At 39.3% G+C, this 27,405-nt stretch overlaps 1 protein-coding gene across 1 annotated transcript in view; it reads left to right on the forward strand.

Annotated features, from left to right (window-relative positions):
* SEMA5A (semaphorin 5A) overlaps positions 1 to 27,405 on the forward strand; it is a 657,104-nt gene that overhangs the window by 358,222 nt on the left and 271,477 nt on the right. Inside the window, exon 5 of the mRNA XM_048839567.2 lies at positions 13,862 to 13,924. Within this exon, the coding sequence (XP_048695524.2) occupies positions 13,862 to 13,924 (63 nt within the window). The remainder of the gene's footprint in view (positions 1 to 13,861; positions 13,925 to 27,405) is intronic.

The following is a 27,405-nucleotide window of genomic DNA, read 5'->3' on the forward strand; positions in this document are numbered from 1 at the left end:
TAATTATTTTATAAAGAGAAATCACTACTAAATGAAAGAGCAATTATCCATTGCACAAATTATAATAAAATGATTGTGGGAAGTCATATTAGTTTCCAGCACTGTAATGGTGATAAGAAAATAGTCTAATTGTCAGGGTTTATTCTATATGAAATTGGTTGTCCTCGACTGTTAAGATATTTTGGAAATCTGGCAAAATAATTTATTTGCTGTTGAGATTGGATTAACTCTAGCAAACTTTTTAAGGAACCACAGATTAGTTACATGATAGAAAGTACCTTGGAAATTCAATCAGTAGTTAACTTTAATAACATACTTATGTACCTTGTTTCAAAAGGATGGGATTACCAATTTGTTTAAGATTAAGCTTGTGCTCAAGTGTTTTGCAGAACTGAGGCCAACATGACCAAGTTTGCATAATTAGAGTACTGAATATCATAAAGCCATTTAGGTGGAAGTGAAAAATTCAGCAGCTTTTTCATCCATATAAAGATTGAAAAATTCCCATTTGAATTTATGAGGAACGACTCTTTAACTGTCAGTAGTATGTTATTTACTGACACTCCTCAAAAAATAGATGTTGCAAAAAGCTGGAATGCTATCAATCTTTGTCTTTTTATCTCCCCTCCCTCTCCAAAGAAAAACAAACTATCTTAAAGTTTAGGTTGTACATAGTTATGTATTTAACTCAAAACATTGCTAAAACATTGTAGTTAGAACAAAAAGTGATCATTTTAAAGAGAGAAATTCAAAATCAAGATTCCAACTTTCAATGGGACATAGGTGCCTAAGTGGCTGAGGGCCTGATTTTTAAAGGTCTTCTAAGGTGCTAAAAAAAGAAAAGGAGTACTTGTGGCACCTTAGAGACTAACCAATTTATTTGAGCATAAGCTTTCGTGAGCTACAGCTCACTTCATCGGATGCATCACAAAAGCTTATGCTCAAATAAATTGGTTAGTCTCTAAGGTGCCACAAGTACTCCTTTTGTTTTTTTGTGAATACAGACTAACACGGCTGTTACCCTGAAACCTGTCAGAAGATGCTAAAGAAGCATGTAGTGGACTTTTCAAAAGTGCCTGGAAGCCCAATTGCTCTTATGGGAGTTGGGTACCTGGGGCCAGATTTTCAAAGGTATTTAGGCATTTAAAGATGCAGATAACACCTACTGGGATTTCAAAAATGTCTAGATGCCAGTCAGAGTTAGACACCTAAGCACTTTGAAAATCTCACTAGGCATCTCTCTAGCCACATTGTATGTGCCTAAATACCTTTGAAAATCTGGTCTTAAGTCACTTTTGAAAATGTGACTTAGGCATCTAAGTCACATAGGCACTGTAGAAAATGGCACCCATTCTCTGTAATGGTGACACTTACGTGTTATGAAGGTGTATGTGGCTGTTGTAAGGCTTTTTCAGGAATAAGAAACTTCCAACTTCATTGTCATTGTCTCTACCATTATTCTGATATGTATGTACAATACATTTAAAATGAACTAAAATGTTGATAAAAGGTCACAGGTTGAAAGTCCAAAGGATTGAAATCCTCTTTAACCACAGAACAGATAAAGAATAGACAGTAGCAAACCCTGCTGTCCTAGAATTACCGGTCACTGTAGGTCAATCTAGACTTGAAGGAAGGAGTCCTGTAGGACTCCCTTGATGCTGATAAAACTGCCAGTTAGAAATTGGACAGAGATGGCCAACTCATTTCACATAAGTAACTGTCTAAAAGGCTATTAGACAACACCGACTTCCAGTAATTGCCAGCCTGGAGCAATTTTGAATATGTGATGTAAAGGTGAAAGCTACCATATCTTTTGCCAGTGTTCTGAACCTTTCTGTCCCCCTGAATCATAATAAATGAAAAGGAATTACTTTCAGTCTTTATACGAACATCACCATAATCCCAAATCTCCATCAGGAAATTGTAATTGGGGATTTCAGTTTGCATTATTGGCTTCTCCCCTTCCGTTACTTGTATTGAATAGGTAGTTAATGTTACACTCCTGTTCGAGCCCTTTTTCTCATTTTGTCAGGGAATATTAATCCTAATCCTCCTCAATCTTCTATTTATCTGTCTTCCTTACTGTTTCTTTTCTTCTCTGTGGTTCCTTTTGTATTTGTACAATTTATTCAGAGAGCAGGTATACCACAAATTAAAGTTGCACTGCAGTTATTTTCTTCATACTTTTATGACTGATCTTTCAAAGTATCCTGTTACAGTAAATAGCTTTCTCTCATCCTGTTTTGATGGGTGTCCCCCAGGACACTTTCCTCTATCCCCTATTCTTTTTGCTTTAAAATTTCTTTTTTGGTAACATTGTCTTGTCTCAGAGGTTGCAATGCTGATTACATTCAGTTGTATTCCTCTTTTCCATCCTTTCCCCCTCTTACTCATAAATTTGTTTCTAGCAGGTTATCTTAATTTTTCTCATCTTCAGGCAAGTTATCTTAAATTAAATATAACCAAGACAGAAATTATTTTCTTTCTTCTTTCTCTTTCCACTTCTCCCACTGTCAATATCACTCTCATAATTATTGTTGTTTGCACTGGAAACTTTGTTATCTTTAATCAGCAGTTTAGTTTTGCCACCCATATTGTTGTTCAGTCTTGCCTAGTTCACCTTCTAAACATCTCATATATCAGCAAGTTATTTTAAAGAGCAAAATCATGGTCCATGTACTTGTTTTTGCAATGAAATGTATATTGGACTTAAATCCTCTCACTGACCACTTCATTCAGTTCAAAAGGAAATTGTATGTCTCATTTTTGCTTCCCTTTGCTACTGACATTCCTATTTCTTCACTGGCTTTTCATTGCACAAATTGGTCATTCCTATATTTCTTTTATTATTCCCTGACATCCCGCTTTCGTTCTTCTTAATGCCATTCATTTGTCTATTGACAATATTAATGGTAATTTTCTTCCTCTCTTTCCTCATTTTTCTATTCATTTTTTAAAATTTTCTTTGAACTATTTTCTGTCTCTTCATTGTCTAATAAGACTCCAGTTATTGACCAATTATCATTTTTGAATAGTATTTATTATTATTAATTCGTTTTTTTATTATTGCTATGTCCTACTGTTATCTTTTCCCCCAGAATTTTGAATCAGTGCTACTATATAAAGGAATCCAAACTCCCTCAATAAAGTCCAAAGGGCAAATCTGCTTAATAAATATAATGTGAATATACTCTAAATAGATATTAGTGAAGTAAGGAATAAGCAAGAGCAATGGTGAAATTGACTGTGTTACTAGCTAAAGAAATAGAATAAAGCAAAAAACATATATATGCTTCGCTGGATTCTGCAATACAGTTTATGACTCTACTTATTTAAAAATGTTAAAAGGTCACTTACAACATAGAATCATAAAAGATTAGGGTTGGAAGAGACCTCAGGAGGTCATCTAGTCCAACCCCCTGCTTAAAGCAGGACCAACTCCAACTAAATCATCCCAGCCAGGGCTTTGTCAAGCTGGGTCTTAAAAACTTCTAAGGATGGAGATTCCACCACCTCCCTAGGTAACCCATTCCAGTGCTTAACCACCCTCCTAGTGAAATAGTGTTTCCTAATATCCAACCTCGACCTCCGCCACCGCAACTTGAGACCATTGCTCCTTGTTCTGTCATCTGCCACGACTGAGAACAGCCGAGCTCCATCTTCTTTGGAACCCCCCCCCCCTTTCTGGTAGTTGAAGACTGCTATCAAATCCCCCCTCACTCTTCTCTTCTGCAGACTAAATAAGCCTAGTTCCCCCAGCCTCTCCTCATAGGTCATGTGCCCCAGCCCCCTAATTATTCTCGTTGCTGTCCGCTGGACTCTCTCCAATTTGTCCACATCCCTTCTGTAGTGTGGGGAACAAAACTGGACACAGTACTCCAGGTGTGGCCTCATCAGTGCCGAAGAGGGGAATAATCACTTCCCTAGATCTTCTGGCAATGCCCCTACTAATACAGCCCAATATGCCATTGGCCTTCTTGGCAACAGGGGCACACTGCTGACGCATATCCAGCTTCTCATCCACTATAATCTCCAGGTCCTTTTCTGCAGAACTGCCGCTTAGCCAGTCGGTCCCCAGCCTATAGCAGTGCATGGGATTCTTCCGTCCTAAGTGCAGGACTCTGCACTTTTCCTTGTTGAATCTCATCAGATTTTTTTTAGCCCAATCCTCCAATTTGTCTATGTCACTCTGGATCCTATCCCTACCCTCCAGCATATCTCCCTCCCACCCCCCATCTTAGTGTCATCCACAAAATTCCTGAAGGTGCAATCCATCCCATCATCCAGATCATTAATGAAGACGTTGAACAAAACCGGCCCCAGGACAGACCCTTGGGGCCCTCTGCTTGACACCGGTTGCCAACTAGACATTGAGCCGTTGATCTCAACTACCCGTTGAGCCCAATGATCTAGCCAGCTTTCTATCCACCTTATAGTCCATTCATCCAATCCATACTTTTTTTAACTTGCTGGCAAGAATACTGTGGGAGACCATATCAAAAGCTTTCCTAAAGTAAAGATATATCACATCCATCGCTTTCCCCATATTCACAGAGCCAGTTATCTCAACATAGAAGGCAATCAGTTTGGTCAGACATGACTTGCCCTTGGTGAATCCATGTTGACTGTTCCTGATCACCTTCCTCTCCTCCAAGTGCTACAAAATGGATTCCTTGAGGACCTGCTCCATGATTTTTCCAGGGACTGAGGTGAGGCTGACCAGCCTGTAGTTCCCTGGGTTCTCCTTCTTCTCTTTTTTAAAGATGGGCACTAGGTTTGCCTTTTTCCAGTTGTCCGGGACCTCCCCTGATCGCTACGAGTTTTCAAAGATAATGGTGAGTGTCTCTGCAATCACATCAGCCAACTCCCTCGGCACCCTCAGATGCATTAGATCCAGCCACATAGACTTGTGCATGTCCAGCTTTTCTAAATAGTCCTTAACCTGTTCTTTCACCACTGAGGGATGCTCACCTCTTCCCCATACTGAGCTGCCCAGTGCAGCAGTCTGGGAGCTGACCTTGTCTGTGAAGACTGAGGCAAAAAAAGCATTGAGTACTTCATCTTTTTCCACATCATCTGCCACTAGGTTGCCTCCCCCATTCAGTAAGGGCCCCACACTTTCCTTGACCTTCTTCTTGTTACCCTTCACATCCCTTGCTAGCTGCAACTCCAGTTGTGCTTTGGCCTTCCTGATTGCTCCCCTGCATGCTTAAGCAATATCTTTGTACTCCTCCCTAGTTATCTGTCCAAGTTTCTTGTAAGCTTGTAAGCTTCCTTTTTGTGTTTAAGCACCCCGAAAATGTCTCTCTTAAGCCAAGCTGATCGCCTGTCATATCTGCTATTTTTTCTGCACATCGGGGTAGTTTGTTCCTGCTCCCTCAATAAAGCTTCTTTAAAATACAGCCAGCTCTCCTGAACTCCTTTCCCCCTCACACTAGCCTCCTGGAGGATCCTGCCCATCAGTTCCCTGAGGGAGTCAAAGTCTGCTTTTTGAAATCCAGGGTCTATATTCTTTTGTCAGGATCCTGCACATCCATAAGTGAGGAAGGGCAGACTGACGACCCTGAGCTGGAGGATGGCACCCCTAAAGACAAGACAATTGATTAAATCGAAACCAGGACAGGATAACCCTCTCAAAGGTGTTTTGGAATGTTAACATCAAAAGATAACACCAATTAAGGATAGGTTTCAGAGTAGCAGCCGTGTTAGTCTGTATTCGCAAAAAGAAAAGGAGTACTTGTGGCACCTTAGAGACTAACCAATTTATTTGAGCATAAGCTCAAATAAATCGGTTAGTCTCTAAGGTGCCACAAGTACTCCTTTTCTTTCTGCAAATACAGACTAACACGGCTGCTACTCTGAAACCTGTCATCTTGCATCAGAGACACTGTCCCAAAGCAGGTCTAATGCTTAGACCTAGGTATCAGTGATTTCAGCTCTGCAGCATATAACAAGACTCTCAATTGAGTGTAAATTAGCTCTGTTATTACACAGTGGAGAGGGGTAGGGTCAGATGGTGTCTGGGGCTCTTGAGCAAGGCTCACACCACCAAGTGCAAGTACCAATCCTGATCCTCCTACCCCAATTCAGTAGGCTTTGGAACCTATGTCCCCTGCCTAGAGTGCCATTCAGTTGAGGGTGAGTCCCTCAACTGGGAAATGCCAAGTGCAGTTCTGCTGCTCTTGATTCGCACAACAAGGATAACAACCGTTTATTACTCCTGCCCCAATAACAAGGAGACTGGGAATCCCACACCAGCCAAAAGTGACCATTTGGGCAAGCAATCCCATCATGTTGAGCACCTAGGCAGGGTGCCCATGCAAACGAGATCAGCTTCTGAAGTCCTTTTCACAGCTCACCACTGGATGTCAGGGGAGAGCTCATTCAGACTCTGCTTACATTAATTTTGTAGTGAACCTGTCTCTATTAAATATAAATCAAGTATTTTGTATTGTTTAAAACATACAAGCCATATATAGGCCCTTTTCTTTCCTCCCCTTAATTCAATAGAATTCCATTAGTGTAAAAGAGGAGAAATAAAGGACTGTGGGTAGAATTTTCAAAATTGCTCAGCATTGGGCTAAATTTGTTCCCACTAAAGTCAATGAAGTGGCTCAATGTTGAGCACTTTTGAAAATTATCTTGATATGTCTAATATAAGAACTCTATTCCAATTATGTCTACTGATGTAGTGCTAGATTCTGACCTTTTGAGATGTTTCAAAAGCTAAATTGTATCTTTGCATGTTAGATATAATCAAAGTGTGTAAATCTTGGACTCTTCATTCCACATGGCTTTCTGTGAAGATTTTCTCCAGATTTTGACAGATACAGGTTCTCACCTCTTGAGTTTTGCTGTGTTTTAAATCAAAATGTTTAAATTGAAACTCAGTTGTAACCTGGCTTCCCATCAAAACCATGTGAAACTTCAAATTTTACATAGTTCACAGCATTAAATCATGTCAGGCTCACTCACTTCGTAGTCAACTTCAAAACCAGATGAGCATAAGCATGATTTGAGGATTAATTTAAAATATTTCACACAGCTCACTGAATAAAACACACTATAAACTTGAATAAAGGTTGCAATTGATATAAAAACATTTCCACATTGGAACCAGATATTTAAAACTGACTCTAAATAGATGAAAACACATATAGTGTTTCCCCCTAGAAAAACTGGCTGTTATGTCTGCCAACTAGTGGCCAGATATGAGAATAGACTTAACCAATTAGCAGAGTTCCCCATCTGGTGGTTGGATTCCCTGTAGAGGCTTCTGGCATATTACTATAGCTGAAACTCAAACCAGGGTCCTTTTCTGGATGAGACAAAAGGGAACCCTTCTCATCTCTGAAGGAAGCTCATCTCATCCGAAAGTCATTCTTCATGTATCATCATCTAGCTTTTCAATGAAGAAAAGATGTTCCCCGGGCCTCCCCAGGCCTCAGCTACTTCTCAAAGGCTGTTGGAAAGCTAATGTATGGTTCTAACAAAGTAGCTGCCAGGAGACAAAATGGCAGGTATGTGGAAGTCAAGAGGAATCATTACTATGTTTGAAATATGGAGAAATTTTTCTCTGTGAAAGGAGAGTTGTAAATCTTTCTACATTGAATTTATATGTAAACTGGAGGTAATGACCTCGTAACATCGAAACAATTCCATAAAAATCCTGGCAACAACCAATAGCACAACCATGCTGCTAAACTCTACTTCTGCTGAAATCCTCATCAGATCCTTCATTATCTCCCTGCACTGACTATTCTCACACCCTTCTCAATGGCCTCTTTAGACCCAGCTCTTGGACTCCAGCATATGTGTTTACCGAGAGGTAATTACATTGGCTGAAAACCTCTTTAGCCAAACAGAGTTTTGGCCAAGCCATTTCATTTTTGAACTGGTGTGAACAACAGGGTGGGATGACTGTATGTTCACTGTCACTTAGTTGTAATGCTCATTGCCATTATATCTAAAAATCCCGAACGTACTGATGAAATACATAATGTAAGATGTGAAAGCAACCAGATCATAAAAAAAGAAAAGCTCATGGAGTTGTTAATTTTTGGCATCATGTAATTAAACCACCTTTTTAATGTTATTTTTTTTGCTAGTGTCTAATTAGCAGAGCCATCTGCCTAAGGAGTGCTGGACCATCTGTCTGGAATGTTGATCTGTTCATATTTTCCTGTTTCCTGACTAATTAACTTATTTCTCTATGAAATGTAATAGTACATTTTGTTTTTACACTTCAGAGAAGTGTATACATAATATATGTGTATTTGTATTAATACATCCATTATGAGTGTCTGTCTGTCTACCTACAGCAATACAGGTATTATACAGGGTGCAATTATGCTCTCAGTTACATGACTGCAGCTCCCATTGATGTTAATGGAAGCCAGGTGTTTTTATTCTCCTGTATCACATCTAAGAATAGAAACCCTAACCAACAAGTCTTTTTATGACTTTTTCAGATCCTGAACACGACTGACACTTTCTTATTGATTAAGGTTATGATTGCACATTCTGGCTATACTGAAATATACTGTATATAGATTTTTTTTCTTGTTTGCAGTTTGTAGCATCTCTGGAAAATTCATGTCAGGACTTACTATCTGCTGCATTGGATTGTGCGCATGTGCACACGCACACACACAAGCTCTTTCCAGTGAAGATAGCAAGGATTTTTGTCCTTCTTGACTATTGTTTATCCAATAAATGAAAGGGACAGCTAAGCATTCTTTGCACTTTTCAGATTTTTTACTATTTGCCTTCTGCAAAGGTATCTGAACAAATTGGATGGCATTTGGCATTCCTTTCCGTTTCCCTTGGAGCCAACCCATCTTCATACATCTAGTTTGCTTCCTAAAGATATCACTATTTAACTTTTGAACAAGATTCTACTGCCCACCCAATCTTTAGACAAAATTATTGAAATATTTTATTGCTGCAAAGTATGCAATTATCCCCTATAGTTCTTTGATGTTGAAAGGGTTCTCAAAGTCCGTTAGTTATCACCAGAACTCTGCTCAGCCTTCAGCTTTCAGCTCAATAGCAAAGTTGACACTGTAAACCTAGGTGGAACAGATTTAGGTACAGCATTATAGTCTTTTCCCAGTCCGATGGTGGACAACCCAAACTACTGGAAAAGAGAAAGAGACAAATAAAGGTGCCTATCTGATATGAGTACTTGGGATCACCAGGAGGGTTCCTAAGTTGCTGGCGCAGGTCTTCCTTCCATGGTGTCTTTAGCTTTCAGGAAGCAATGTGCTTACAGAGACAGACCAATTTATCCTATTTTTTCTGGGTGGTACAACTGGGTTACTCTTCTTTGAGAAACTGGTGTGGGTTAATCAAATGGCAACTCATGCGTGTGACAAAGACTTAAAATGTCCAGCCAAAATTAAAGTTGTGTCCCCTTTCACCATCCAATCAGAAGATGAGGCATCACTTTTGAAGTCTTGCAACTGGGTCTTACATTCCAGTATATTTGTGCAAAACATCTTATGCCTTACCGGTTTACGTAAGACTAGTTAGGTCATAGCTGTTTGTATGGCCATGGTGATACATACATTGAACACCTGCTGGCTCATCCCCAGTTAGCAGCCTACTTTAGCAAGTTGCTTTCCATGGCTCCCTCTTGAAGTGCATCCTCTGGCCAACTTCACACAGTGTACTTGCTCAAGTCGTATTTTCTCCTCAGCACTTTGCTGACTGTTGAAATGTCTAGCTTAAAGTTCACAGTCTGAATAAAAGCCTCGCCACTGCTTTTATGATCTTTAATTTGTTTTAACTGTCCAACATGCAGTAACACAATGTCATTTTAAAATTGCTGTTCTTCAGCAGGCCAAAACAGCTGTATAGGTTTTTCATTTCTGCTCTCCTTATTTTAACAATAATGTTAGGAACTCTGTATATATGGCTGACCTGTGTCTGTGCATTAGTGGTCAAACATATAGGTGTACTTTGACTTCTATATTTTTTTTGTGGGGGCAGTTCCAGTCAGGCCAATGGGGCTGCCATGAGTGGGGGGCGAATTCCATGCCTAACTGAGTTTTGCAGTTTGGGGAGGGGGGCAGCACCCCTTCTGCCCCTCCCCCTAAAACTATGCCCATGGTCAAACAGTTGCATTTCTCATTATTCAACTCTGTGTTCAGCCGTCCTTAGAACACATTATTTGATTCTATCTATTTATCCATTTGCAGCATTGGTATATTTCACTGACTTAGAATCATAGAATCATAGAATATAAGGGTTGGAAGGGACCCCAGAAGGTCATCCAGTCCAACCCCCTGCCTGAAGCAGGACCAATTCCCAGTTAAATCATCCCAGCCAGGGCTTTGTCAAGCCTGACCTTAAAAACCTCTAAGGAAGGAGATTCTACCACCTCCCTAGGTAACGCATTCCAGTGTTTCACCACCCTCTTAGTGAAAAAGTTTTTCCTAATATCCAATCTAAACCTCCCCCACTGCAACTTGAAGTAACATAAGCATACTTGATTGCAAATATTATCCTTACTTTGCTAACTTCATCACTAATTTAAAATATATCACTATGAACACAGCCCCCTTCTTTTCTTAGCAGGATGCTCCTAAAGTAAACCCTGCCATTAATTGTACAATGTCTTGCATATAGCTTAATTCATAAAAATAGTTTATTCAGTTTATTTCCTTATATTTACCCCAATACAGTATCTGACAATATCATATAGTGTCTTAATATTAAATGTATATTTCAATTCATTCATTCAAAGTATATTTGAGAAAGGAAAAAAGGGAAGCTTCTTTTCAGCTACACCACAGGTTTGGTTAATAGGCTTGCCTGCACTGAGTTCCATTACATACTCTGGTGAAAGACTGCAAAAACTGTGCCATTGGCTTTTGAGTTTCTACTCTCTCAGGCCTTTGACTTTTCTCTCCTGAAAAAATCTAGATATCTGGGCAGTTCTCACTTAGCAATAACTTATAATTTGGGAGGTTTAGTCAATATATAGGAATCTCAAAGGAACTTGTTGAGTCTGAAATATTTGTAGAGATGTATGTGGAAACTCAAAGTGACCACTTGTATATGAATTTGTTTTGGAAGAGGAAAGAGGATTCCCCCCCAAAAGTCATATAATCTAGTGTATTAATCACAGGGCTAAGAATAATTAGTTTCTGAATTTTGTTCCCATCTCTGCTACCGACAAATCGTAATCATTCTTTGCATTTTTGTAGCATTTTGCATGCATTGCTTAATTATGCCGTGCAACTTTGTAAAGGAGGGAAATATGATTGCTCCCATTTTGCAGAAACAAAGACTGAGTGAAATGAACTAAGGTCATACAGCAAGTCAGTGTTAGAATCAGACAAAAATAGAATTCAGTGATCTTGACTCTCAAAGCCAATGTTCATTCCAATAGATTAGAAAATAAATGAAACTGCAAGGAAATCTACTTAATCTTTCTCAGTTTAGGATTCCAAATCTTTAAAATTGGGGAAATAATATTTTTTTTGGTCTGTGGCAGCAGGTATTTTAAATCTTGTGCAGTACATTTTCACCTGTGATAAATACCGTTGGCTCTCTATTATAGGTAGTGGACTTGTGGCAGTGGTAAGCTGATCTGTGAGAGGAGTACCTCTGCCAAACCATGTGTTGGATGTTAAAGATGGGCACCCAAAACAAAGCTTCTTTTGAAAATTTTCCCATAAGTATTGTGTTTTGGGGGCATTGCAGTAGAATGGATTATTCATGAGCCTACGAAACGGGACTTGGATTCTAATCTTTTTCCTGTCCCTACTCTACAGTCTGACATTGGGCAAGTCACTTAATGTCTGTCTCAGTTTCTTCATATTGAAAATGATATATACCAGCTTGGTACAGGTGTTGTGAAATACAGTGTGTGTAGCTTTGTTGTAGCTGTGGTGGTCCCAGGATGAGAGAGACACTATAGGTGAGGTAATAACTTTTATTGGACTAACTTCTGTTGGTGGAAGGGACAAGCTTTCAAGCTACAAAGAGATCTTCCTCAGGCCCGGAGAAGACAACCATAGTGAGCAAAATACAAGGTGTGACAGATTGTTAAGCATAAGGGGTTTACTCATGCTGTAGGATATGCTACATGCTTAACATGTCTTCTTTCTCTCCACTCCCCATCCTACACTGATGACCTTCCAGTAACTCCTTCTACATTGGAACCATAGTAGAGTTTAAGCTTCAATGCTTTTATGGGTTAAAATTTCCAAAATCAGACACTGGCACATACTGCTATACAACATTTAGACTTATTGTGTCCTGGTGGTATTTGCTTTAGTTCTCTGTTCTAAAGCAATCTTTATAATACTCTACAAACCCAGGATACACTGGTATGCTAAGAACAGTCTTTTATAGAGTACATTTGTGAGACAAAACTGCTTTTTGTACAAAAGAGTTAAGGCATTGTTCCCTTTTTAAATAATACCTTATGAGGGTGTTTCATGCTGCTAGATACAATTTGTTACAAATGCTCTGGTCATTCACTAAAGGATTCTTCCAGACTGTTTTAGAAGTTTTCAGTGAATCACCACTGATGTAGAAATTCATCTGCAATAGAAATTGTTTTAAATGGAAAGGAGTCTGGGGAATGAGGGGGACTGGTTATAAGGTTGTTATTTTTCTGAAAATAAACAAACTCATTCTTGGGCTAGTTGAAAAGGCAAATCAAAGAGTACTGTGTAGTATTGTCTGGAGGCTTTTCCTTCCCCTCATTTAAATAGGCTTTTAGCCTATTATTTTTACTAATCACAGAGTCTTTTTACTATTAATACAATCTCCATGAAAGGTCAGCTGCAAAAAATTAGCTACATTAAATCAGCATGAGTTGGCTTTGGTTATTTAAAATGAAAATGGGGCAAACTGTGGTTTAAATTGTTAAACTGCAACAGTTAGTAAAGAAATCACAAGTTCTTTCTGGTAAAAAGCAAATGCAGTCAATGACACTTTTAATCTAAATAACAGATATGAATACACACCCTAGATGTGAAAGGTACCATCTGATATCAAAGGCACTCTTGATTATACAGTATATATATATATGCAAATATGCACATGTATCAGTATGTACACACTGAAATATACACTCTACTTCATAAAAGAATATACTTCCTAAGTCATAGCTTTTGAATATTAGATCAGGCAATAATAAGGTTTAATTCATACACTAACACTACAGTGTTACAGCTGTGGTATAAATATGTTGAAGCAAAGAGACAACACAGAAATTAAGCTAAATCACCTTAGTTCCATAGTAGACAATTTTAGTGCTGTTGTTTTGTATGTTTCTTTTTTCTCTCAAGCCAAAATGTAAGTTTTCGTGCTTGTGATTAGTGCTGGATTGGTAGCCTCTTGAATTTATACTGACAGGAAGGACAGCAACAGTGCATGCTTTCCCACAACATGATGACTATGTCTCTCAACAAAGTTGACCTCAAATGCTATGGCGATGCAGGCCATTTAACTACCTAGACAGACAGATCTGGGGATAGAGCATCTTTTCCTCTCCATACTTATTCAATCACTTTGCTTTGCTAGGACTGCCAGGAATAATGCTAATTAGTGCTGACTGTGATTTTTCTGATGTAAGTAAGTGTGTGCTTGGTCTGGATTGAAAACACCAATCACACTTTAACTATGTCACTAAGCAGCCATCAATAAGAATGATATATGTTTCTGAGGAAAAAAAATTATAACAATATTATATGGATTCTCCCCAATATCAGTTGTTAATGTGAAAGAACTATGTACCATGAACATGACTGTGTCAGCTGTCTCTATCTGACACTCGTATGTGTTTTGTACTTTACTTATCTTTGTCTATAAATATTTTCATTGGTATGTATTTCAGGCAGTGGAGTGGCAGTGTGATGAAGCTACTAAAAGAGCCTGTTACAGTAAGGGCAAATCAAAGGTAAGTACATGACAGCTGTGCTGCTTAATCAAAACTTATATTTGGTTGACAAGATATCCAGTAGAGCCCTGTATGGGACTAGTCAGTGTACAAACCTCTTCTCTATAAAGTTCTTGTTCTCCTTCTAAAAGTAATGCAAGATTCTTTAGGGTGGCAATATGGCATTTCCTGGAGTGTCGGCAAAGAATATAAACAATAATATTTCAGGAAACAATATTTCAGCTGCTTCCTTCCAGAACCCATCAAAGGCCCTAGAGTAACAATACTCCAGTTACTTAGTTTGTGTCACTTTACTTTCTTAGTCCTACAATATGTGAAATTCAGTGGATTAGATTCTGATCTCATTGGTGTAAATCTAGATTAACTCCGCAGAAACCCTTCCATAATACACCATTTATCTCTTTGGGTATCAGGCACAATTTTATAAACTTTTCTCTTTCTGTGCCACATGAATTGCCCCAGGATTTATTGACCTTTTCAAAATAAAGGTCTGAAATTCACTACCTCTGTAGACATAAGACCTGCTATGTTTCTGCTATCCAGAGCCAGATTCCAGTTTAACCAGCTACATGTTTTTTTATGTACACAGCATAGTTGAATGCAGTGCCAAGAAAGGACCGGTCCTATGGGCATATAAAAAGAACAATTGTTTGTGAGTTTTTAGAGGTGCATTAACTAACCAAATTTATTTGTGTGACATTGTGCAGAATCTACTTCACAACTTGAGCATTTTTTTATCTGTTGCTGCTTATGTTTGCCAGTTGTGAAGGCACTTGTATCACAACCCTATGTGTTCACTGTAAATAAGTTACATTTTAGAAATGCTAACGTTATGAACCTACATTGCTCATTGAAAGAAATGAAACAGTATCAGTTTTATAACTTGTATTCAAACTTTTAAACAAACAAAAACAAAATCAAGAAAACCTATCACCAAAGTTAAGCTACTGTTAGTAATACTAAACTAAACTAAGAATAAAATAATACAGCTATCACATCAAGTCAAGAAGTTAGTCTCGGTATTGGAAGGGAATCAAATTAATCAGATCATCAGATTAATATAGCAAATAATCAATCCTTATAAGAGGGATCTCAAAAGGAGGCTCTCTCCTTGGTTAGAAACCCCAACTAAAAAAAATTCACCCAAGTCAGTCAAGTCTAACTTGGATCTGGTTAAATATTTTTATACTGAAAACAAATTATTCTCTAATACTAAAACCACAACCTCAGAGCCAATTATAAAGCTTCTTCTTTAGATTTCAGTTTCAGTGTGGTGGTTAACCCTTCCCCAGTCTCCTCTCCCCAGATTGCATTGTACAGACTCTAACAAAACTCTTGGATAAGCAGAAGTTTGAGAAATCTTATGTACCAAATATTATGTATGATTGTTTTAGTTTGCAGAGGGTTAGCGACTGTCCCTCCCACTCCAGCTCAGTGGGAGGCCACTCTGCCTCACTACATCTCTGGGGTGCCACCCCAAGGAAGGACTAGAGCTTTGGCTTTTAGGCAGGGCGGAGCCAGCAAACAGTGTAGGCTCTTGGGCCCTAGGCAGGGCAGAGCAACCAAGCAGTCTTAAAGCTCAGGCCCTTAGGCGGAGCAGAGCAAAGGAACAGTTTTATAGCTCAGGCCCTTCAGCAGGGCAGAGCAAATAAACAGTCTGACGACCCAGGTCTGGCAGATGGCAGGCAGACGCAGGCCTCTTGGCCTAAGGTGGGGAGGCTGCCACCCCAGGAGTGGAGTTGGCAGCAAGGAGTAGGGGAACCAGGGCCCACCCTACTTCACCTGGTATCAGCCCAGGGACCTACCAGTAGCAGAGTGTTCCATCACTGGGTCAGCGAGGATCCAACCGAAACATGGTGACATAGACTCGAGCAACAACCCAACTGGACTAAAGTCTGCTTTCCCTGGCCACTTCTTACGATCCCCTTGCTGGGTACCTGCATTCCACAGGCGTCCTAGGTGTCACAGGTCTCCTCAGGATATGCGGCGAGCAACAGACCTGGCAGCTCTTCACCTGGGTCAATCTCCTCTGGGGGCAAGGCGTGACTTAGCGCGGGTTCAGCTCCAGGGCTCTACAAGTGGCCTGAATAAGTCTGCTCCCTTCCCTGACTCAGACTCACCTGGGTTGGTGGCTCTGTCTTTTATACTTCCTGCCCTGCCCCTTGGCTTCCGGCAGGAGGAGTAAGCCTGATCTGGCTCTGTCCACCTGGGATTACAGAGTGACTCCTCCCTCTCCAGCTCAGTGGGAGGACACTCTGTCTCATTATAAAGTTCCTTAGGACTTTTAAACACAGAATATGGAACATACTTTAATGAATAACTTTGAGACTTTGGTTAGGGCTGTTTAAACTGGGGAACTTTTTTTGGTGCCTTCCCTTTATGACCTTGATGGGTGCTCATAGACACATGCATTCACACAACCACCCTTCCACACCCTAAAATGAGAGAATAAAAAGGCTGGACTGCCTCCCAGCTTTAATAGAAGCAAAAGACAATAATAGAAAAAGGAAAAATAAGATACGTAAAATAACAGGGGGATTGCTAACACTTCAGTTTTCGTGGCCTTCTGGATTGTCACAGAACAGGAGCTGTAATTGCAGTCCAGCAGCTAGATGGTGATGTTGCTGGCACAGCATTTAGTGGCATCCTTCATGTGCAGGGAGACGGGTCAAAGGCTGGTGTAGCCTTTTTGTAGATGAACTGGCTTCCTTTCTTTAAGGTGGTTGACCTTAGGATTTCAGGAATGTCAGTCATCCCTCAGGTGGTTTGCTGACCCAAAAAAACAAGGCTTCTTGGCCTTCCATTTATTTCTTATAGTTTTTAATCTTTGCTTACTCCACCTTGCAGTGCCTCCCTTGAAAGTCTCTGAGCAAATCAATATGGAGCCACACAAGTTGGTCAGTTATTGTTTAAATTAGGTCATTGTTAGTGAGCTTTGATTTTGGGAAAGTCCTGCTTAAGCCACCAATTTTTTTTAAAAAAAACATTGCTTTGCGTACCACAGAGACTAGGTCCATGACACCCACCATCCAAAAAATAAATAAATAAAATAGAAAAAACAGAACAGAAGCCACTCTTGTTGAACTGGACAAGGCCATGTCCATGTGAAAAAGTCTTGACATGAAAATATGTAACCAGTTTATGGAAAATTGACCCCAAATCCTATCAAGATAATGGATTGAAAAGACCCTAGCAACTACCAGCCTCTCAGCATTCATCCATCAGCAAGATAAAATAAATGTAAACAGTTTAGGACCAGATGTGATCTCTGAAACTCACTCAACGTTTCGCTGCCAAGTTTCAAGTGGCTGGGATGAGAATCAGCACCTCAAAATTGAAGGTCCTGGTCCTTTCCTGGAAGGAATTGGGCTGCTCTCTCTAGGTAAATGGGGAACAGTTGCCCTTAGTGGAAGAGTTCAAATATCTAGGGGTCTAGTTCACAAGTGATAGTAAGTGGGAGCGTGAGATTGACCGGCAGATTGGTGCACTGGTGACAGTGATGCGGGCGCTGTACCTATACTTGGTAGTGAAGCGGGAGCTGAGTTCTCTGACAAAGCTTTCTGTTTACAGGTTGCTCTGTGTCCCCATCCTCACTTATGGTCCTGAACTTTGGGTAATGACCAAAACGATGAGATTGCAGATACAAGCGGTGGAAATGAGGTTTCTCTGCAGGGTGGCTGGGCTTGCTCTCTGAGACAGGGTGAGGGGCTCAGCTATTTAGGAGACCCTTGGAGTAGAGCCGGTACTCCTCTGGATCAAGAGGAGCCAGCTGTGGTGGTTCAGGCAACTGATAAGGATACCCCCTAGGAGGCTTCCGTTGGAACTCTACCAGGCACGTCCCACTGGGTGGAGGCCCCGAGGCTGACCCAGGACGCACTGGAGGGATTGTATCTCCTGGCTGGACTGAGAACGCTGGGGAATCCCCTAGGAGGAGCTGGAAGCTGTTGCAGAGGAAAGGGAGGTCTGGTCCTCCCTACTCTCCATGCTGCCACTGCGACCCTCAACAGGAAAAGTGGCATAAAGGAGAAAGAAGAAAGAAGAGAAGATGGGCCAGATGTCACCATTCTTCTTATAAACAAGACAATTTACAGTAATCTTCATATTTAGAAACTAGGACAAAAATCAAACAGCTTATCTTTGTAAGGTTGCATCTTGATAAAGAAGAGATACCTTAAAACTTCTCAAGATAAAACATTAATAAAATAAAACAAAAATAAAAATTATTAAAATGTGCAGAAGATCTCTGTTCCTACATACTCTATTTTTCTCACAGAATCTGTTCTTGTAAATTTTTTTCAAAAAGCACATCTACAAAAAATCATACATTGTATCTGTTTGAGTCATTAAATATGATTAAATCCTTATGAAGTCAAGTTAATGGAAATGCATTTTCAAAGCTAGAAAATATTACCTATTCTGTGACATAACATGACCTTTAACTCTAGTAACCTAGAAGTTCTAGTCTATTTAAACATTCAGATTAAAATGAGACTTTATATATATATATATATATTTAAAAGTTACTGTAGTATGTTCTGTAGGATTATGCTGTATAGAAGTACATCAGTTAGGCTGTACATGCAATTTACTACAATGACCTTTGCTGTTTCATGAATTAAAATGAATTGAATTAAAAAGGTAAAGAAAAAACATAAAAATAAATCAAAAGCAGTAATTACAAAATTACTTAATAGGCTTCAGGAACTTAATTCAGCAGGACACAAGTAAATGCAGTTACTTATATCCAGGTGCCAAAACATCTGGATCCAGGCATCTCGTACAAATGCTCTCACTGCCTTAAACATAGTCTTAAACATATTCACCACTTCCACTTGTCAATGATTTAAATAGAAAGAAAGTTCATTCACATCACCGTTTTCCTTGCTAAATTCAGGAAAATAACTTTGCTTTGTAGGGATGGCCTACCCTATTCTATTTGGGATTGATTAAAATACTGATAAACTCACACCCATGGCAAAGATGTTGTGGACAGTAAAGAGGCAGAATTATAATTTATTTGGAAAAACTTTACTGAATATATAATCTATTAAGAATCATATATGTAAAATATAGCAGATTGAGTAATGCAAAGGAGAAATGAAGTATGAGAGCTGCCGGATGCCATACATTGACTGGTTGGACTTTGAGCTCAGTAGACAACTTCAGTCCTGGATCTTTTGTACAAACCCAATAGAAAAACCATTAGTAAAATAATAGCTGAGGACTTTCCAACTTACTATATTTAAATAGACTTTGAAATATCTCTTTAATGATTTTGAACTTTGTGTTTGTGATTCTGAAGAATTACATGTCTCTGATGTACAAAACAATATTGTAGTGTTGTTTTTTTGTTATTTAGTTTGACGTTAATAATTTGTGTTTATAACTGTTATATTTGTGCAAAACTAATGAACCATTTATTTAGAAAACACCAAAATGATTAGGGATGGGAGGGGAATAAATTTAACCACTGCATTAGGTTTTAATAGGTCATTGCCACCCATGCAATTATAACGTGTTTTCATAGGCATTTATAGTATGATGAATTTTAAATGAGTTTCCCAAAGAGGCACGGGTGCTTTAGTAACTTTTGCAAACTCAGTTACCATATAACCAACTTTCATAATTTTAAAATTAATTGTCATAAATGCTACTGGCAGATAGCTCACTTCAGAAGAGAGTGAAAGATAAAGAAAGAAAATGTGTCAAATGAAATGTTAAAAAAATCACCTCCTTGTATTAAGTTTCCATGTTGTTTCTATGTCCTTCTCATACCTATGGAAGCACGGTCAGTATCCGTGATTTTTTTTAAAAAATATACAATTTATGTCATAAGCATAGATACATACTTCGTGAGATACTATACTCCATTTCTCACATTGTATTTTGTAAAAACTTGGGATGCACAGAAGTAGACTTCTTTGACTTCATGAGAAATCTGTTTAATTATCTCAGCCTCTCTAAAACCCTGTGCCTAAATTTGTTACCAGCAGTTAATTGCTGAACAATATCAGTTCAAATAATTCATTGGATATTGCTGAATACAGTGTATGATTTTGAAAATTTCTTTTGTGAATTATGCTGCTCCTTCTATAGCTATTTTACTTAACATTGTCTCAGACTGCAGAAGATAACCTTGGTTCTTTCTGGGAAATCCCTGTTTTTACTTATTTCCCCCTCATTCTGGAAAGAAATAATACAAAACCATTTAAAAAACCCTAAAACCACTGCCACTGAGCAACCCAATCTTCCTGATAATTTATAAAGTCTGGAAAAATAGATTTACGAAAATACAGTTTGTTTTTCTTGGTTAGAAAATATGTGTGTCAATGCTTAACAAAATAGATGAAATCTTAAATATAGCTGATTCTGAAAACTGAAATACAATATTCTTATGTATTCTTTAAAGGTCTAGTCCTGCTTCCTTTGAAATCAATGCCAAATCTATCACTGTCTTCAAGGGCAGAACGATCAGGTCTTAAATTGGGAGATTTGGATGTGTAAGCAATGTAGAATTGAGCCCTGAAAAAATTATTTGAAAGAAATAAGGGGTAAAATCCTGTATCCATTGAAGTCAGTGGCAAAATTCCCATTGACTTCAATTAGTGCAGGATTTCTCCTAAGGGCTGTGGTGGAAGTGAAACGTAAATTGTGATACAAATCTGTACTTGTGAGCTAATGTTATAAATTTCAATTTTCTCCAGTTTATGGCTTAAAACAGTAGTTCCTCTTGTAGTGGTTTGGTGGATTGACATTTTCCTTCTCCATATTCCTTCATACTATTACCCTAGCACAGTTATCAGCTTCACTCCTTTTTGATGTTCATTCTGTCTATCTTGCCTCTTCTTTTTTCTTTTTCTTTGTTTTCTCTTCTTCCTCTCTTCACTTTTCCTCCAAACGGTCAAAAGTCACGCACAACCTACTATGTCCCACAATCCTTTGCAGTTGAAAAAGGCTGGAATTTGTATCTATCAATGCATAGTCTTCCTGTGGAACTTGTTCCTAAGAGATGTTGTGAAGACCAGAAGTATAACTAGGTTAAAAAAATAATTAGATAAGTTCATGGAGGACAGGTCCATCAATAGCTATTAGCCATGATGGTCAGGGATGCAACCCCATGCTCCAGGTCGCTAAACCTCTGACTGCCGGAAGCTGGGACTGGATGACAGGGTACGGATCATTCAAAATTGCCCTGTTTTGTTCATTTCCCTGGAAGTATCTAGCTCAGACAGGATATTGGGCTAAATGGACCATTAGTCTGACTTAGTATGGCCACTCTTATGACAGGGTTTGTTTGTTTACTGTTTTGTAGATCATGCATCAAGAAAGCTCAGGGGGATATAGGAGAATTGGTGCTGCTAGGTATGAGGGGCTTTTCTGTGCCAGAAAACTGATACAGTTCCTGTCTGCAAAAGCAAGTTGGTAGTCTGCCTTCACATGACTGATAGCCTCTTTACTCCCCAAGTCTCACTTTTGGCTCCCCTCAAAAATCCCTTCTGCCTTCCACCTCTCTGTCATCCCCCACCCCAGGTTCCTTTTGCATTAAATATATTAAACAGGAGGAGGGAAGAAAGGAGGGAGGATGAGTGGCTTTCAAAGGGCCATCTTTGGCTGCAGAAGCATACTTGCAGTGCGGGGGGAAGGTGGATTTGGGGTTGTTTCCTCTCGTTGCCCCTCTCCTTTGTCCCAGTGGAGCCCACTTTTCAGTTTAGGAACTATTCTCCTATAGTCATTAAAATGCAGCCTTTGCTATGGAAATGTATGGCACTAACAACAATAAAGAGGTAAAAAATGATAATTAATATTTTATTTAAAGTTTTTAACCCAAGGAAATTTTCTGAGATGCTTCATCGTATATGTAAGGAATTTAATGATAGAATAGATTACAAGGAAATAAAACAATAAAACTAGTCTGTATCTAAAAAAGTAACAAAGACCCTCAGGGACCTCTTAAGTAGGCTTGTATTAAATTATGCATAATACTTAAGGGGATTCACTTTCTAAGTTGTTTTTCCCTAAAATATTTATGATTCTTAATGTAATATAGCCCTCAAACATTAATCCAGCTTTATCAGCAAGCCAGCTCACAGACATCAGCATCTTGGAGTTAAAAAAAAAAAAGCCTAATTGGCAATGGAATATGACAAATTGTATTTATTAAAGGGACATATAGTAGAAAATATGGTTGGAATGTGTCCTGTAAATAAAAGCATAGGCCTCTGTTTTAGTAGCAGTTGCTTTTGACGATTAAAACTATGAGAACGTCAGCCCATGTCTGAGAGTTGCAGCACTGTGATTGTGATCTAACATGATGGATGAAAAGAAAGGTAACTCTCAGCCTACACTAGCGTACTTTGAATTTTAGCTTGACAACACTAAAAGTCACAAAGTAGAAACATAGTATCCAAATTTAACTGCACAATACGAAAGCATATGCTGATATTAAATACTTTTGCTTGGAGTAGTACTAAGTATGTTTTTTTAAAAAGACTGTTAGGAATGGACCTCAGGAGCGTGGGTACACAAGCACCAATTTTCATTCACTCCCATCATACCCTTCTGAAAGAAAGAGTAAAGTGCTCTGTAGCAGTGATCCAAAACTGTTACTGCAATATGTATGTCATTACAGTACAATAATATGGTTATTTGTGTAAAAACAACCAAGAGTCCGGTGGTACCTTAAAGACTAACAGATTTATTTGGGCATAAGCTTTTGTGGGTAAAAAACTCACTTCTTCAGATGTATGGAGTGAAAATTACAGATGCAGGCATTATTATACTGACACAAGAAGAGAAGGGAGTTACCTCACAAGTGGAGAACCAGTGTTGACAGGGCCAATACAATCAGGGTGGCCACTCCCAATAATTGATGAGGAGGTATAAATTCCAGGAGAGGCAAAATTGCTTTTGTAGTGAGCCAGCCACTCGCAGTCCCTATTCAAGCCCAAATTAATGGTGTTAAATTTGCAAATTAATTTTAGTTCTGCAGTTTCTCTTTGAAGTCTGTTTCTGAAGTTTTTTTGTTCCAGGATGGCTACTTTTAAATCTGTTATAGAATGTCCAGGAAGATTGAAGTGTTCTCCTGCTGGCTTTTGTGGGTTTTTACCCATGAAAGCTTATGCCCAAATAAATCTGGTAAATAAATTTTAACGGTCTGGTTAGCAGTGCTGACCAGAGCCGCCAGGGTCCCTTTTCGACTGGGTGTTCCAGTCGAAAACAGGTCTCCTGGCAACCCTAGTGTCACCTGGCCCTTTACAGTGGTGGCCAGTGGTGTGCAGCAGGAGAGGGTGCTCGAGCCACTCTGATGGGTATCACTGAGGGAAAAAATTCTGATAACTGTGTGCAGGGCCCACGCACACCAAGAGTGGAATGGACATGTGCAACACATTTTGAAGAACAACAATTATGATAGGTCATTAACCATTTTTTCTGTTGTTTAGCAAGCCAGAAGGGCTTTTGATTTCAAACCGCAGTCATATTCACCATTCACAGTCTAAAAGGGAAAAGGAAACACAATATGACCCATTAGGATTCAGGGTCAACAGCACCAAATTCCAAAATGGTTCCCAGGAGGAAACACCCCTTTCCCTTGTCTCTGCTACAGGGGCTTCTCCAAGACCATCAGGAGTTAAACACATAGTTTTGTTTGGCCGATAGGTCTTATTAGGTACTATATAACCTATTGGTCTTGCCTGGGTGTGGTTGGGGAGTTCAGATTATCTAGGCAATCAACAAGCAAATACTTGAGCAGAGATGGCTGAGAAAGTTGACTGTTCTTAAAACTGTTAATTTCTTTTGTTATAATTGCTGTTGTGTTAAAAATAAAAACAAAACAATGAGTCTGGGACCGGGGAAGAAGGGGCTTGATGGGGATTCTTTTTTTTTTTCTTTTCTTTTCTTTTTTTTTTTTTGGTGTATTCTGCTAACAGACTAAGCCCATAAAGTGGGGAGCCCTTTTTCATTTTTTTTTGACCAACCACAGGATCTGGTTACAGTGGGAAAATTTGGTCTTTACTTACAGGGCCTATGCTCTATGTGCAAAAGGAGGCTGTGCTGGTGGAGCAGGGAGCTCTTCCTGTGTGGCATGCTCTTTCTTTCCATTCACACCACAGAAGCCCTTCTGTAGGACAGCTGTGAGTTTCCACCTCTATGCAGTTGGACAACAGAGAATGAGGCCAGGGAGCTGGCTTCACTCCTATAACTTCCCTTCTTCTCCCACACTCTGAAATCCAGTGGAGAAAACAAATTAATTACTTCTACCTGAGACTGCTTCCCTCTTCGTTGCTGTGGAACCTGTTTTACCGGAGTAGGGGGATAAGGATTACCAGGAACAACAGGGCAGAAGGACTCGTTTGAGTCATGGTTTCTGTTGGAGCTCTGCAGTCCAGCTGGCAGCAGGGAGCCAGTGGGTTGAGGTAGTAAAACAGAATGTGCACGTTAAGAGGGGGCTCAGGGAAAACCATATTTTTCCTCCTGCCACAATGGAAGAATAAGTGGGAAGACTTCACGATTGAAAATCGTGGCATTTCCTCTCTTATGTAGGTTGTTCCCTCATAGGGAAGAGTGAGACCCAAAAATATTTTGCCCAGAGGACGGGCCACCCTCTGGTATGCCACTGAAGAATGAATTTACACTCTATTGAGGAATTCTGTTGGTTACTGGATTATGGCTACTGAGATGCTACCTTATTTGCAGAAAAGGAACCTGCATCGAATTTTGCCAACAGACTTTATTGATAATAGATAATCATGCTGAGCTTTGTTAGAAGCCAAGGAAGGAAGAGAGTTGGAGGGGAAAATATATAAGGACATGATCACATATGACAGTTTAATGCACACTTGGCTTCAGAAAGCTGATAGTAGTTACTTAAACTTCATAGAGTTATCGACCTTAAACGGTGCTTAAAATAACTAGTGGATCAAGGAGTGAGCCAAATAAAATGTCATTATGGCCAGCATGTGTTCACATTTTATAAGCTCCACAGAAGTCCACATGGTTAAAAGGTACTAAATCTGGCCATTCAGGTTGGCACTTGCAGCAGGGATTGTTGTAAAGCAAGGAAATAAATATGAGAGATAAAGGGAGAAAATAGAGCAAAAGATTAAAAATAACCTGCAATGGATTCATTTTTCATTTAATTATTTAAGGCTCTAAGGGCCCAATGCATGAGTGTCTGGGCTCTTCACAAGAGTATTTAAAAACATAAAAATCAAATATAGACATAGCTGAAATGGTAACCTAAAACAATGAATTTGCTACAAAGAGATAAATATCTGCAACCAGATTGCCCTTATGTTGTCAAATTGGTATGAAAATGAAGTAAAAAACCTGGCCAGATAATAGTTGAAACCTTGGCATAAATTTTGTTAGTCTACTTTATATTTTTGTAAAATCAGAGAATGCTTGGTAAATAAATTGTTTTTTTCCCGAAGATTTTTTATAAGGGAGCAGGAAACCGAAATAGTGGGTAAAACATCAGTTGCAGAATAGACCTATGTGAAATAAACCCGTTCAAACAAAACTGCTCTTGAAGTCTGATGAATTCAAAGGCCAACCTTATACCAAACACTGCTATTTCACACAGCAAGCCATTGTAATCCCTTAAAGACATCCAAAACTCCTGAATTTGAACATCTAAGTGATCCCGTATAGTTAAGTTTGTCTCTGAACCCAGCAAACTGACTCTGGAAGGTTCACATGACTCTATAACATAATACTTTTTCCAATTTTTTTAGCTGTTGCTATTTTTAAAAATATGGGTAAAATAGCTAATTGTAAAGAAAGTGTCCCTTGGTTCATCAAAAGAGAATGTGTTTTTTAATTCTCTCCCAAAGTGTGATTTTTTTTCTTTTAAATATTGGTTAATTTAAATGTGATTCCTTATAAAAATAGCACCAGGATGAATTTGGGCCAGTGTCAAATCTACTTTGATTGCAGAGTGGGTTTATACAAGGGATGGATGTGACCCAAGATCTTTTGCTTACCATGTTGTATTATATGAATCATTGAAAAGTTGGCACAAGGATTGAGAGCATAGAAGGAAAGAATCTTGCAAATGTTAAGAATGTCAGTGTTGAAAATGAACATTATTCTTCTTGAACACAGAGTGGGTGCTCAGTGTACAACTAATTTTATCTCAGAGCTATTTCAGCAGGCTGTGGAGTATGAAGAGGAGAGGTGAATAAGTCTAATGGGCTGTAATATCATAGTCCACTTGCTTTTCCTACACTTACATTCCAAGGCTTGCTGGGATAGCAAAAGATGAAAAATCTCCTATTGTTTCTGTACATACCACTCTTGCTAACATACTTTATCAAAAGAAACAAAGATGGCATTAAGGGAAGTATCGAAAGCTTTAACCATCACTTCTAAGAGCTGAAAAGGACCAATAGTACTGCCAAACTGCTCTGTAGTTTATTAATATTCCTGACTTCTGTTTGGTTCAAAGAATATTTTTTTAAAAAAAGTTTTGGTGAATTTAAGGTAAAGGTATTGTGTGAGGTTTTGGAACTCAGTCTGAATTTTTTTAAAACTTTATTTTTATTGTTTGTATATAAAAAGCACACATAACAAAACAAAACATATAAATACATGCACAAGATGGAAATAGCATATTTCCTCTGACCTTGTCCCTGTGGGTCCTGCGCTTCCAGGCGGTTTATGCTAGCTTCAGAGGCTCACTGCAACCCTCCACGTAGCCCTTCTCTCTCTAGGATGAGGGATACTGTCTACTGAGCCCTTTTCATCAAGCCAGCAATGGAGGTTGGTGAGAGAATTCCCACAGCTTCTGTTGCTCCTCCGGCCTCATGCCAAAACAGTTTAGCCTCCTGTCCTGACAGGGGCCTGTTTTCCCCTCCCAGGAGGTGTTTCTGTAGTGGTGGGTTGGAGGGAACCCGGGCCCGCCCTCTATTCCGGGTTCCGGCCCAGGGACCCTAATGGTAGCAGCTGTTGGCAGCCAACATTTTACTGCTACAGTTGCTACATTTCCCTGGGCCACTTCCCCACAGCTCTCCTGCTTCTCCCTTCTTCACCCTGATCTTAGGGCTCCCTTACTAATGACTTGAGGATGTCTTCATTAACCAGCCCTTCAGCCACACTTCCTCTTCTCTGGCTCCCCAGCTCCTCTCTGCCTGACTGGAGTGAGCCCTTTTATATTATCACAGGGGCCTTAATTAGAGTCAGGTGGTCACATTAGCTTAATGGCCTCACCTGACTCTTTGCAGGTTAATTGGAGTCAGGTGTTCTTATTAGCCTGGAGCAGCCCCTGCTCTGGTCAGTCAAAAACAGACAGAAAACTGTTAATCCAGTGCCTTCTGCTACTCTGCTGTACCCAACTGGCCTGGGTCTATCACAATATAAATTAAAAAATTCAATGTTCATGATTTGTAAAACCTGGAAAACAAACAAACAAACAAACAAAACCTCTGGACCTGTATAGGTCATGCAGGGCGTCAGTTATTGAAGTGACTAAATAGATAAAT

This window comes from Caretta caretta, chromosome 2, assembly GCF_965140235.1.
Source record: "Caretta caretta isolate rCarCar2 chromosome 2, rCarCar1.hap1, whole genome shotgun sequence".
NCBI lineage: Eukaryota > Metazoa > Chordata > Testudines > Cheloniidae > Caretta > Caretta caretta.